Here is a 14051-nt window from a genome sequence, read left to right on the forward strand (position 1 = left end):
AGTATCTTTTTTTGAAAAAGTGTGTGGATTATTTTTTAGCTTTATGTTTTAACCAGTTGTGTCCTTCGTATCTGAATGCTTCTAAACATCATAGATATTAAGGACCATTGGACAGATTTGTAATGTCTTCATTTTTTTTAATCCCTTGATCATTTGTCTCATCCAAATTATAACCATTCTTGGCTAAGTTGAAGTTTCTCGTGTCCTCCTTGCACCCTATACTCCCTCTCTATGTACCTTCATTTCCTTACTGATATATACCATTCTTTCTCTTGCATTCTCACATTCTGATTCTGCTTTCTCCACTACCCCTCTTTCATCCTTCCCAGACCTGACATGAACACATCAATTTTGCTGCTCCAAGTCTAAGAAACAATGCAATTATTCTCCACCGTGCCTTTATCTAACAGTCAAAACTTGAACAGATTAACCTTACACCACCTCCAACTTGGCTATTACTCCCAAACCTCCATTTGTGCACAGCTCTCATTAAATCACACGTTAAAAGTCAACCTTCATTTTATTTTTATTCTCACAAATATTCTGAGACTTTAGCCTCTAGCGACCCCCTAATAGTTTCCAACCATTCCTTCTCATCCACATCACATTGGTGGTGGCAGCCTCTGGGGATTCTGCCCTTGAGTGTTTTTTTAGGGTCAGTATTTATGGGTCATCCCTCTCGTTCCTCGAGAAGGTTGAGCAGGCTGCTTTCTTGAACCCTATAATCTTTATGACATCGTTATTTAACAGAGTCCTTCGGCAGGCAAGTTCAAGGATTTACACCTAGCTATGATGAAGACCAGTGATGCATTCCCGAGTCAGGATGGTACATGACTTGAAGAAGAACCTGATGGTGTTGAAATGAAACTGCTGCCCTTGCCCTCAGTAATGGAGGCCATGGGTGAGGGAAGACCTGTTGTAGCAGCCTTTGGAAGTCACTACAATGCATTGTAGATGGTCCATTCTTCTTTTCTTTGGCTTGGCTTCGCGGACAAAGATTTATGGAGGGGTAATGTCCACGTCAGCTGCAGGCTCCTATGCCCCTCCTGTGAAAGGAATAAATGTTTAGAATAGTAGAATCATGCAAATGTTTTCCCCTTTCTGGCAGTGGCTTAATATATAATATGCACTGCAGCTCCTAACCTAAGCTGTTACATGATGGGCAACAAGGGAACAGGCTCAAGGGAGTTAAAAAAAACCTCAACTGGCCGTTTTAGGTCTGAAGTAAGGGAATATCAATTGTTTCTCTCAACCATTTCCAGAACAATGAAGAAAATATCCATTACTTGGCTTGGACGCTTGAAGAGTGATCTGCATAATTCACGAAGCTAGGCAGTGGAAGCCAATCTGCTGGGGTGATTTAATGGTGCCACAACGCCCTTACCTGATCGTGCTTGATGGGCAGAGATGACTGGGTAAGAGGACTTGGTCAGAGGGATCCCGCCGATGTTCAGCATCTTATGTGCCATCATGAGAAAAAAAATAGAACATGAGCTAACGAAGAGCTTCAAAGGGATACACAACACCCTGAAGCCTGGCCACCCCGGGGCCAGTGCTCAGCTGGCTGCAGGAGGCGCTGCCTCCTGCACTGTAAGGGGTGGGCTGCCTGGGCAGGAAGGGTTCTGGGCGGCGTGCTCCATTCGCAGTCGCAGGCCAGAGCACGATCGGTGGAGGTAAGAGAGTTTCAAGTGTTATGGATCTATTTCCGAGTCAAGGTCCCGTTCTCTGCAAGTGTGTGACGGCGCCGAAGGGAGAGAGTCCGGGCTGAAGCGTCGTGCCCTCGACTTGTCCCGCAGCCGAATGATTCCAGTTCCTCTGGAAGGGCCGGACGCCGCTTGAACGCGAACTTCACGCCGGGGTCCAGCGCTGTCCTCGGTCTCATCACAGGACCCAGCAAGTTTCGGACCGAGTCCCAAACTTCAGAGCCCGTTCTCATGTGACCGCTTTGGCCAAAAAGCCGCCTCCCTCCCTGCTCCCAGAATGGGCTGTTTTTGTGTGGGTTTAACTTTTAGTTCAAGAAACCAGAACTTTCGTGACGGGCCGGTCCTTTGCAAGTGTTTTGTTGTGCTAAAGGGATTCGGGGGCGGGGGCTCTGAGGGTCGCCTCTCCACGGGGGGGGATGGCTCCGGGGGTCGCTCTCCACGGGGGGGGGGCTCCGGGGGACGCTCTCCACGGGGGGGGGGGCTCCGGGGGACGCTCTCCACGGGGGGGGGGGGGTGGGGCTCCGGGGATCGCTCTCCACGGGGGGGGTGGGGCTCCGGGGATCGCTCTCCACGGGGGGGGTGGGGCTCCGGGGATCGCTCTCCACGGGGGGGGTGGGGCTCCGGGGGTCGCCTCTCCACGGGGGGCTCCGGGGGACGCTCTCCACGGGGGGCTCCGGGGGACGCTCTCCACGGGGGGCTCCGGGGGACGCTCTCCACGGGGGGCTCCGGGGGACGCTCTCCACGGGGGGCTCCGGGGGACGCTCTCCACGGGGGGCTCCGGGGGACGCTCTCCACGGGGGGCTCCGGGGGACGCTCTCCACGGGGAGCGCGGCCGGGGTCGGCGCGCCTTGGGCAGCGGCCAGACCCCTTGTGAGCGGCAGTCAGCCCGCAACCGAAAGGCCCAGCGGCTGCGGGCCATGAGCTGAGCTTCTCTTTGGGGGGGAGAAGCCAGCGACTCTCCTGGCGACGCCCGGGGCTCAGTCCCCAGCAGTTGGACGTGCCCTTCACCTTGAAACCCACCCGGCAGCGAGGACGCGCGAATTTCAGCCGCTGTCTATTTGAAGGCACTGAAATGATTTTCGGCCGAGCTGTTGCGACTTTGCCGTGAATGTATCGGGTTGAGCGGAGCCCGGTCCCGGTGGAGGGTTCTCCTGGAAACGGTCCCGTTCATGTTTTGCAGGGTCGTTATTGCCATGTTGTCCCTCGGCCCATCCTTTCTACAAATTCAGTTGGATGATTTGCAATTTCACGAGAACTGCGGTGGGGGAAGCTTCGGGAGTGTGTACCGGGCAACGTGGACGTCCCAAGGCAAGGAGGTGGCTGTGAAGAAGTTGCTCAAGATAGAACGCGAGGTAAGACCTTGTTTCAAACAAAAGCCCTGTTCTCACGCGGAATAAGGGGCTTTAAACCCCTCTCCACTGCAAACTGCTTCTCCAACGTGAAGGGAGGCGAATCATATGAATTTCAGCCCGATGCACTTGGAACCTGCTGAAAAGTTACTGGCCCCTGACCAAAGTTGTGTGCCGACTTTTTAAAAAGTCGCTTTAGTGGCTGTTAGAAAGTTTCACCACGGTCGAATGAACAGATGCAGATAAATAAATGTTTATTTTCTACCATTTTTTTATCTGTGCACGAGAGTGTGATATTTGTTTTGGAGTTGCCTTGAGTTTAATTTCCTGAGAGAGGAGGAATTGACCGTGTGGGCTTGAAACATTTGAGGTGGCATTCCACATGGAGAATTCTCACCACGGGATGGTTCCCGCAGAAGTCTAAACACCTCCCTTGCTCTCCGAATTAATTTGTCAGGTCACAAAACCAAAGTAGTTGAACGAAGTTCACAATATACCATGAAAAAAATATTGGTTTCTTGGCATAAATCGTTTTTAATGCAATGTGTGACATTTGGTGGATGTTCATTATTCAGGCTGGTGCAGAGCTTTGTCTTTTTATAGCCCTCAAATGTTTCATGCCAACATCCAGCCGCTTATGTTGATCCACCACCCCCCCCCCCCCCCAAATCTCTGCATTCTCAGCTGGTTATTCAGGCATCCAGTACTCAGGGTGCAGACTAAATACTGGGAAGACGTTCATTTGACTCGCATTCCAAGCCTCTCTCAATGTTCTTCTCCCTGGTGACTATATGCAGTGGGACTCTTCCCAACTCCAAAAGCCTATTTGACAGAGATTTGAATATCAGACCACAAATCTGTGTTACTACCATCAAGGCCAAGCAATGAGAGATGGTGTTCTGAATTGGTGGCCAGCACTCGGAAGTTTGAGCCCCTGCAGACAAAGTGCAGGTGTTCGGCAAAGTAGCCCCCTAATCTGCACTTGTCTCGATGACATTGGGGGGGGTGGGGGGTCACATCAGATGCAGAAGGTGAGGTTGGATGAGTTAAATGTAAAACTCTACCTCATTTGGAGGTCCTGTTAATGGCTCTGGATGAAAGTGAGGAAAGAAATGGAGGTGCGAGTTTTGCATCTTCTGTGTGTGCAGTGGGAGTTGCCTGAAGGGGTGGAAGGATGGGTAAGGAGGGAGGAGCAGACCAGGGAATCGTGGAGCGAAAGGTCCCCGTGGAAGGGGTGGGATAGGAAGATGTGGCTGGGGATGGTATGCGAACACAGGTGCCAGAAGTGTTGAATAGTTTGTTGGATGTGGAGGTGGTAGGGTGAAATGGAACAATCAAGGGATCTTCTTTCTTGGCGAGGCAATTATGCATAAAATGTGGAAGATGCAGGTCATTTATGTGGAACAGTCGTTGTTCTATACCTACTCCTGTACCATTCCCCAATTCTTTCTCTGATGCATCAACCATTTCTTTGGTTCTGCCTCTTGTACCCACGCAGACTCAAAATTCATTAGTGTCATTGCCATCCTGCCCTCAAATATATTTGGACTATTTCCAACTCCTCTCTCTCTTTTCTGTGGCCTGTTGAAGGGAAAGATTAAAGATGTCTATGGGTATCTCCATCCGTTGATCTTCACAAGCTCTCACATCATCTCCAGGACTCGGTCGGGCCTCCTATTATCCCCAACTTAAATTGCATCACCACTGCAAATTGCACCTCCGGTTGCCAAGCTCCCAAACACAAGTTCCTTGCTTAAGTATTTCCCCTCTCTGCTTTTGTTTCCTGCCTTAATGTGCTCCTTAGCCCATCTATTTCAGACTAAGATTTTGATCAGGCTATATCTTATTGAATAGCTCATATCAATTTTTATTTGGGATTGTTTGTTTCCCTAATGTATCTTGGAATTTTTTTTAATGTAAATATAGCTGCTGTGATAAACTCAGCATGTTCTCAAGCTCCATGTTTGGAGCAAAAGTCACTTCCAAGTTTCAGTTTTATTAATGTGCTTGATGCTGTTTCTGGAATAAAATTCAGATTGATGCTGTGGTCCCCCAATAGGAATTTGCAATCCTGATCTGTCTTAGTTACGCAAGGGAAGTTCCTGTTCATCAACAGGAAATTCCACAATGTAATGAGCTCACAGATGTAGTTGCGGAACAAGCCCATTCCACAAAAGTTTTTTAAAAATCTTAGCAGAGCACATCAAATACTTTGGATGTGTCTGAGATTTAGAAACTATTACAAATTTGAGAAGAAAAACATTTTAAAAACTATTAAATAAGTAAAAACAATTAAAATCAAAATTAAATAATTAAGTTGCTTGCTCCATTGGAATCAGTGGAGACATTGTCCTTGCACCAATGCCAGAATACCCCTGTGGGTTCCCCATGAGGTCAAAGTCTGAATGGATTTGTATTAACAACAAAAACTCTTGAGTGTAACTTCCAGCCTTCCACTCCCAGACTGAAATCCTGATATCTTTGGATTGTTATGGGGTATGTTGGAATACTTATGGGTAAAATATGTCTTTAAAAAAGATTGTGGGGGTTTAGTGTGGGTCACTTCACAAACAATATAACACTTCACAAAAGACATCTCATTTAAAATGTAAGAGCTTTGCTGAAGCTAGAAGTTGAGGCTCTGGTTGACTTTGGAGAAGCAATGAAAAATCCTGATCTATTGTGTATGGGCAATAAAGTCCAGGCTCAGAGATACTGATAAGATCTTTCGAAAATTGGGTTTGGAGCCCTGTAAGAAGTCATATGGTTTTTATAAGCAGAGAGAGGGGGAAAAAAAAACAAACAGGGGATTTCACAATTGGGAGGGGAAGAGAGAAGTCATTTCTACAGTAGCATTTGAGGCTGCAAAATGGCAGCTTGTTGAAGGACCCCATTTTGAAGATGGGTTGTGAGTTCTGAGTTCAGCGTATTCAAAACCCTTGGAGTCCTTACAAGAGGAAATGGATGGCTAGAGCATTTCTCCTGAAGGGAAACAAGAGGAAATCTATGGTGACCTGGAAGAAGAGGTTATCATTTGTAAATCCCATGATGGGGCAAGTTTCTTTGTCAAGACACTGAAGTGACTGATTGGAGGAAATCACTTTGTGTGTGTCCAACAAGCAACAAATTTCTCTCTGAAACCAACAATAACCTTCCTGAGCGGTAACCATTTACCTTTAAACTCCAGAGCCTGGGGGAAATGATAAATGTTGAATTCTGTGCACAGTATGAGAATTGTCTGATTCTGGTGAACTTGGAGAAGTGAATGATTGGACAGTGAAACAGAGAACTTTCCTGAACATACACATGCGCTTAGTTAGAAGGGGTTAAGTTAATAATAATGTTAAAGTTTGATCCTGTTATTATGTTTAAAGAAAATTAAAAGCAACTTATGTTTGAATAACCATTTTCTTGGTGAATTTCCATTGCGACTGGGTTTTGGAGTCCTCTGGACTCGTAGCAGGATACAAAATCTGTGGCAATATTTTGGATGTGTGAGATCAAAACTCCAGTGTTTAAAGCTCAGAGTTATGAAATCTTAAATTTGTAATGGAAGTTGGTTTTGTACACAAAAGTATTGTCCCGGTCTGATTAGTTCCAGGAAGTGGTCAAGATCTGGTTCAGCTGGTGGCTGAAATGGAGATCAAATACATCATTGATATTGTGCCATTTTTGGTGGAGAGCTACCTTCAGCTTCATTGATAAAATGGCGAAAGATGTATTGCATGCTGAATAACTAGACGAGTCGGCAGGTGAGGTGAACCAAACAACTTTACACAATCAAAGAGAGAGAGAGAGATCGCTCAGCATGGCATCTTCCCCCTGCTAGTACTCAATTTAACTAACGTGCGCTCGTGGATCTCGTGCATGCGCAGCGGGCGAGAGCAGCTGACAGCAGCAGCTGTCTACTGCCCCCCACATACCACAGTATGAGCCAATTTTAACATTTTAAATATTGTATGGGTAACATTCAAATATCATACTGTTATGGGTCCAGAGGGTCCCAAAATCCAGTAGCAATAGAAATTCACCAAGACAATTGGTTACTTAAACAAAGGTTGCTTTTAATTATATTTAAACATGAAAATAGGATCAAATTTTAACATCACTATTAACTTAAGCCCCTTCTAATTCTAAGTGCACATGTATGTAAGGTGTATATAAGTTCAGAAAAGTTCTTTCATTCACAGTCCAATCTCACTTCTCACTCCTCCAAGATCATTGGTTCCAGGCAATTCTTGTACTGTGCACAGAATTTAACATTTATGAATTTTACCAGGCTTTGGTGCTTGAAAGGTAAATGGTTGTCACTCAGGAAGGTTCTTGTTGGTTTTCAGAAAAATTTGTTCCTTGAATTCCTTCCAATCAGCCACTTCAGTGTCTTGCCGAAGAAATTTGCCTCATCAGGGTTTTCCAGATTATAACCTCTTTCTTTCAGGTCACCACGGAGTTCCTCTTCTGTTTCCCTTATTTCAGGTGAAACATTATGCAGCCAGCCATCTCCTCTTGTATGGACCACAAGGACTTTGAACAGGCTGAACTAAGAACTCACAACCTGTCTTCAAAATGGGGTTTTTCCACAAGCTTGCCAGCTTGTCCTGTTCCAGTCCCAGCTGTTGCTGCTGAACTGTAGAACTGAATTCTCTCCTCTCTCCTCTCTCCTCTCTCCTCTCTCCTCTCTCCTCTCTCCTCTCTCCTCTCTCCTCTCTCCTCTCTCCTCTCTCCTCTCTCCTCTCTCCTCTCTCCTCTCTCCTCTCTCCTCTCTCCTCTCTCCTCTCTCCTCTCTCCTCTCTCCTCTCTCCTCTCTCCTCTCTCCTCTCTCCTCTCTCCTCTCTCCTCTCTCCTCTCTCCTCTCTCAGAAAAGAACCTGCTTAACTCTCTATGCTTGCAAAACCATGACCTTCATTCAGACACACAGCGGTACCGGACCTAATCTTCCAAATCCGTTCATCTGTTGCTTTCCAAAACAATAATCCATTTCTCCACAACATGTCCAATTAACACCTACTTGTGAAGTCCTTATAGGCATTCTTCAAAGTTTTTGCAAAGGCACTCAGAGCCTGGACTGTCTGGCTTGAGCAGAGGTCCAGCATTTTAAATGAGATCTGTGTTGAAGTCTTTGTATCTGTGTGTGACCTAAACAAAAACACCTACCACAATTTATCTCCTTTAAAACATATCTATATACAATGTAAAATATAACATAATCTGTAACAATACATCCAACCCTGTTCAGTCCTGGTGTTTTGGGTTAGGTTTACAGATGCACCCAACACATGTCCTATAACAGCCATCTGTGGATGTGAAGGCTTGGGGTGCCTCATCCTAAGGGTGTGTATTGTTCATTGTCTCTTTAGTGTTTGGGATGGAGAAACCCTGCCGATCTCAGGCTCACGTTCCATGTCCAGGAACACAGTCTCATCTGGGTTGGTTTGAGATGGGGGTACCAACCATACCGGGAGGATGTACCATCTGTTTCTTCTGTACACTTTCCATTTTGAACCCACCAGGTATGACCTAAGTTCATGGCAGCCCATTTTGACTATTCCCATGTGGTCGTAGCCCTGTGGAGTCTGCATTCTTATGACCTGCCAGTGACATGACTGGTTGGCTTGTTCTGTCATAAGATTTTTTTTTGCTCCAGCCTTCTGTTCAGCAGCTGAGCCTTGACTTCTTGTGGGTTTCTTGATTGAGTTTCCTTGTCACCGGTAGAGTTGACCTGGTTGACTGTTGCACAGGCAAGTCCAATGTGGTGTCACGAGGGGCATTCCTCAGGTTGAATAGGTTCCTTGTAAGAGTTTTTCATGAGCTGTTTTGCGCTTACAGCTCTCTCAGCCAACCCACTGCAAAGTCTCTGAATCTCTCGCTGGTGAACTGCCTACCATTGTCTGATAGCAGAGTGTGAGGCGCCTCATTCACCGAGAGGTATTGTTTCAGCTTGGTCATATCGCGCAGCAGGTTTATCTCGAACCATCCCAAGTATGAGTCAATTAGTACCAAGTATGGCTGTTTCCACCATTCGAAAATGTTCATTGCCACGGTCGACCAAGGTAGGTCTGGTATGCGGTGGAGCTTCAGTGGCTTTTACTACTGGTGTGGCGTGGTGCTGTTGTATACTGAGCAGGCCTGTGTCCCTTTGTGTATTTTTTCTGCCATGCCTAGCCAGAAAACAATGTCCCTCACCCTGTGTTTTGTCGTCTATATGCCCAGGCCCCCTCTGTGCAGAATTTCGACGTATGTATTCTGCAGTGAGCTCAGGATTACCGCTCTTTGGCCCTTCATCACGACCTCTTTGTCAATGAGAAGCTCATCGCTGAAGGGAAAGTAGGGTAGTACTGCTGGTGGCAAACTGCGCTGCTTGTTCGGCCAGTCGCCCTTGTTGAAGGTCCCTAGGGTGTTTTCTTAGTTCCTCCATCCGGGCCGAGGATATGTGAATGACCGTCATATCATCAAAACTGTCTTCTCCTTCAACCTGCTGGACCATGCATCTCCTTACCGCACTTGTGCACCAGAGTGGTGTTGTACTTCTGGAGCCTGAGCATCACTTGCTGTAGTCTCTCTGGCTCCACTGTATTGTTTTATTCAGTATTGTCACCAAGGGTAGATGGTCAGTTTCTATGGTAATCGGCCTACCATAGATGGTCATTGAACTTGGAGCAATTTTACGTACCTGGTGTCCGTGAGTGACCTTGAAGTGTACAACACCGGTTTTCCTACGACATAGTAGGGAGAGGACTGGACGCCACGACGTGCATCTCTTTAAAGTGTCGAAAGCATTCTGCTGCATTTCGTTCCAGGTCCACCCTACTCTCTGTACATCAGCTGCCTTGATGGGGTGTCAGATCACTCGAGTTGGGGTTGTCAGATCACTCGAGTTGGGGTTGTCAGATCACTCGAGTTGGGGTTGTCAGATCACTCGAGTTGGGGTTGTCAGATCACTCGAGTTGGGGTTGTCAGATCACTCGAGTTGGGGTTGTCAGATCACTCGAGTTGGGGTTGTCAGATCACTCGAGTTGGGGTTGTCAGATCACTCGAGTTGGGGTTGTCAGATCACTCGAGTTGGGGTTGTCAGATCACTCGAGTTGGGGTTGTCAGATCACTCGAGTTGGGGTTGTCAGATCACTCGAGTTGGGGTTGTCAGATCACTCGAGTTGGGGTTGTCAGATCACTCGAGTTGGGGTTGTCAGATCACTCGAGTTGGGGTTGTCAGATCACTCGAGTTGGGGTTGTCAGATCACTCGAGTTGGGGTTGTCAGATCACTCGAGTTGGGGTTGTCAGATCACTCGAGTTGGGGTTGTCAGATCACTCGAGTTGGGGTTGTCAGATCACTCGAGTTGGGGTTGTCAGATCACTCGAGTTGGGGTTGTCAGATCACTCGAGTTGGGGTTGTCAGATCACTCGAGTTGGGGTTGTCAGATCACTCGAGTTGGGGTTGTCAGATCACTCGAGTTGGGGTTGTCAGATCACTCGAGTTGGGGTTGTCAGATCACTCGAGTTGGGGTTGTCAGATCACTCGAGTTGGGGTTGTCAGATCACTCGAGTTGGGGTTGTCAGATCACTCGAGTTGGGGTTGTCAGATCACTCGAGTTGGGGTTGTCAGATCACTCGAGTTGGGGTTGTCAGATCACTCGAGTTGGGGTTGTCAGATCACTCGAGTTGGGGTTGTCAGATCACTCGAGTTGGGGTTGTCAGATCACTCGAGTTGGGGTTGTCAGATCACTCGAGTTGGGGTTGTCAGATCACTCGAGTTGGGGTTGTCAGATCACTCGAGTTGGGGTTGTCAGATCACTCGAGTTGGGGTTGTCAGATCACTCGAGTTGGGGTTGTCAGATCACTCGAGTTGGGGTTGTCAGATCACTCGAGTTGGGGTTGTCAGATCACTCGAGTTGGGGTTGTCAGATCACTCGAGTTGGGGTTGTCAGATCACTCGAGTTGGGGTTGTCAGATCACTCGAGTTGGGGTTGTCAGATCACTCGAGTTGGGGTTGTCAGATCACTCGAGTTGGGGTTGTCAGATCACTCGAGTTGGGGTTGTCAGATCACTCGAGTTGGGGTTGTCAGATCACTCGAGTTGGGGTTGTCAGATCACTCGAGTTGGGGTTGTCAGATCACTCGAGTTGGGGTTGTCAGATCACTCGAGTTGGGGTTGTCAGATCACTCGAGTTGGGGTTGTCAGATCACTCGAGTTGGGGTTGTCAGATCACTCGAGTTGGGGTTGTCAGATCACTCGAGTTGGGGTTGTCAGATCACTCGAGTTGGGGTTGTCAGATCACTCGAGTTGGGGTTGTCAGATCACTCGAGTTGGGGTTGTCAGATCACTCGAGTTGGGGTTGTCAGATCACTCGAGTTGGGGTTGTCAGATCACTCGAGTTGGGGTTGTCAGATCACTCGAGTTGGGGTTGTCAGATCACTCGAGTTGGGGTTGTCAGATCACTCGAGTTGGGGTTGTCAGATCACTCGAGTTGGGGTTGTCAGATCACTCGAGTTGGGGTTGTCAGATCACTCGAGTTGGGGTTGTCAGATCACTCGAGTTGGGGTTGTCAGATCACTCGAGTTGGGGTTGTCAGATCACTCGAGTTGGGGTTGTCAGATCACTCGAGTTGGGGTTGTCAGATCACTCGAGTTGGGGTTGTCAGATCACTCGAGTTGGGGTTGTCAGATCACTCGAGTTGGGGTTGTCAGATCACTCGAGTTGGGGTTGTCAGATCACTCGAGTTGGGGTTGTCAGATCACTCGAGTTGGGGTTGTCAGATCACTCGAGTTGGGGTTGTCAGATCACTCGAGTTGGGGTTGTCAGATCACTCGAGTTGGGGTTGTCAGATCACTCGAGTTGGGGTTGTCAGATCACTCGAGTTGGGGTTGTCAGATCACTCGAGTTGGGGTTGTCAGATCACTCGAGTTGGGGTTGTCAGATCACTCGAGTTGGGGTTGTCAGATCACTCGAGTTGGGGTTGTCAGATCACTCGAGTTGTTTACCGTGTCAAGGAATCTTTGCCGTATACATACATTGGCATCGGCATTTTGCTAATGGCCCTCATTTTGGAGGGGTGCACCTTGAGGCCTTTGCTGGTGAACTCGTGGCCCATGGAGCTAACAGTTTAAGTAGAACCTGCGCTTCCAGGTGTTGAGTCTCAGGTTTACCTTCCATGCTCAGTTGAGCACCTTCTTTAAGTTTGCGTCATGTTCCTCTTGTGTCCTGCCGCCTCCCAGTATCTCTTCGACTATGATGGCACAGGGGTATCTGGCGAAAATTTGCTCCATGGATCTTTGGATTACTCCACTGGGTGAATTGATTCCAAATGGCATCCGCAGGAACCTGTACCCACCAAAGACAGTGCTGAACGTGGTCAGTGGTACGAGTTATAGTAGAGTGAACTTTCCAGAATGAGTTTTTTGCATCTCGGTCCAAGAATACCATTGCGCTGGCCATCTGTGCGGCAACTTCTACGGTGCACATGGGGCGATGCGGTCTCTTCAGGGCTGTGTTGAGGTCTTGCAGGTTTAGGCAAATCCAGATCTCCTGTCCTTCTATCTTCTTGGCGGCGACCATGGAGGATGCCCATTTGGTCGGCTCTGAAACTGGAGTGATCATATCCAAGTCCTGAATTCTGTCCAGCTTGACCTTGTCCTTCATCACCACCGGTATGCTGTGTGCTGGATGAACCATGGGTCTTCCCTCCAGGTCGAGCTGCATGGAGTATATATATCACTGACAATCTCCCCAGCTCGTCTGTGAAAAGCTCACCATGTTTGGAAAAGATCACTGTGATATGTCTTCTTTGTGGGGCTTATCTGGTACCTCTCTGCTGAATAAAATGAGTCACATGTCCATGCATGTGCTCAGGTCTAGCAAAGACATCCTCGTGGACATGTTGAATGTTCGTGCACCATAGCTGCCTGTATTTGATTCTGTTGCTTCCATATGCCTCCAGACTCATTGACCTGGCACATGGTTTAACCTGTTCCACTTTTTTCAGCCAGTTGAATGTCTTTAATGACATGACATTGCACTTTGCTCCTATGTTTATCTTCACCTCTGCCATCTTGCTGTTGACTTTCATAGATACGAAGGCCTCATTATTTCCTCTGATCCAAATTTCTGTTGATATGTCTGCTATCTGCGGGGTTAACCCATCAGGGTTGCCTCTCCCCTGTTCCAGCTCCAACTGGTCGATCGTCCTTCTGGGTCTCCTCCGAGTGTTGGTTTGCTGCCTAGATCTGCAGCAACTGCTGAAATGGTTCCATTTTCCACAGGTTCTGCATTGCTGGCTGAACGTTGGGCAGATTTCTCCTTTTGGCATGTGATCATATCCGAATTACCGCACCTTGCCCTGGTTAAAGGTGTGGGGTGGCCTGGTAGGCACTTCCTCCTGGCTTCCAGCCTGGATTGTGTCAATGCTTGTGGCCTGCTGTTGTGGAGAGGCCAGCTTTTTGCTGTTTTCCTCAGTAGTTTCGTACGCCAGACAGATAGAGATGGCCTTTGCTAGCGTTAGCTCACTATTCGCACAGAAATGCTTTCCAAAAACATCCTATCTTTGATTAATTTCCCACAGAGCATTCCAAAGCTACAGGTCTTTGCTCTGATTTTCAAATTGCTGACGGATGAGTGGATTGACTCGCCAGGCTTTTGGTCTCTAGTATTAAGCTTATGCCTTTCCATCGTTAAGTTTCTCTGTGGATTGCACATTTCCCTGAATTTTCATTTTAAACATTCGGGGCCCTCTCTCGACTCAGCCGGCCTGGTAACAAGTTGCCCTTTGTGCAAGTCATCTGCATGCATGAGCAACCTTTCCCTTTCAATGGCTTCCGGGCCCGCCGAGGTTTAACAAGATGTGCGCTCTGGTTCAGGCAGGCTGCCGCAATAAATATTACGTACTCTTGCTCCAATGTACACCAGTTCACCGCTACATTTCCTTCAAAAGTGAGTGGGTTGGGCCTTCTAAATCTGTCCACTGTTATGGCGACTGTTGCAACTATGATTCTGGTTACTCACTGCGAC

At 47.7% G+C, this 14051-nt stretch overlaps 1 protein-coding gene and 1 long non-coding RNA gene across 6 annotated transcripts in view; one reads left to right on the top strand and one right to left on the bottom strand.

Moving 5' to 3' along the window:
- Window positions 1-501: 501 nt before the first annotated feature.
- Window positions 502-2089, bottom strand: LOC138762186 (uncharacterized). Its single transcript, XR_011356811.1, has 2 exons — window positions 1385-2089; window positions 502-1046 (listed from the first exon to the last, which is right to left on the bottom strand). It is a non-coding gene; the product is annotated as an uncharacterized lncRNA (long non-coding RNA).
- Window positions 1541-14051, top strand: part of LOC138762185 (mitogen-activated protein kinase kinase kinase 20-like) — a 126908-nt gene continuing 114397 nt past the window's right edge. Inside the window, exons 1-2 of one of the 5 annotated variants that reach the window (XM_069935743.1) lie at window positions 1541-1673; window positions 2884-3055. In XM_069935743.1, the coding sequence (XP_069791844.1) occupies window positions 2897-3055 (159 nt within the window). In that variant the 5' untranslated portion in view covers window positions 1541-1673; window positions 2884-2896. Of the gene's footprint in view, window positions 1674-1756; window positions 1996-2524; window positions 3056-14051 lie in introns of those variants that run through there. The other 4 variants (XM_069935747.1, XM_069935748.1, XM_069935746.1 and 1 more) reach the window with 4 other exon arrangements.

The sequence above is a fragment of the Narcine bancroftii genome, chromosome 4 (genome assembly GCF_036971445.1).
Source record: "Narcine bancroftii isolate sNarBan1 chromosome 4, sNarBan1.hap1, whole genome shotgun sequence".
Classification (NCBI taxonomy): Eukaryota; Metazoa; Chordata; class Chondrichthyes; order Torpediniformes; family Narcinidae; genus Narcine; species Narcine bancroftii.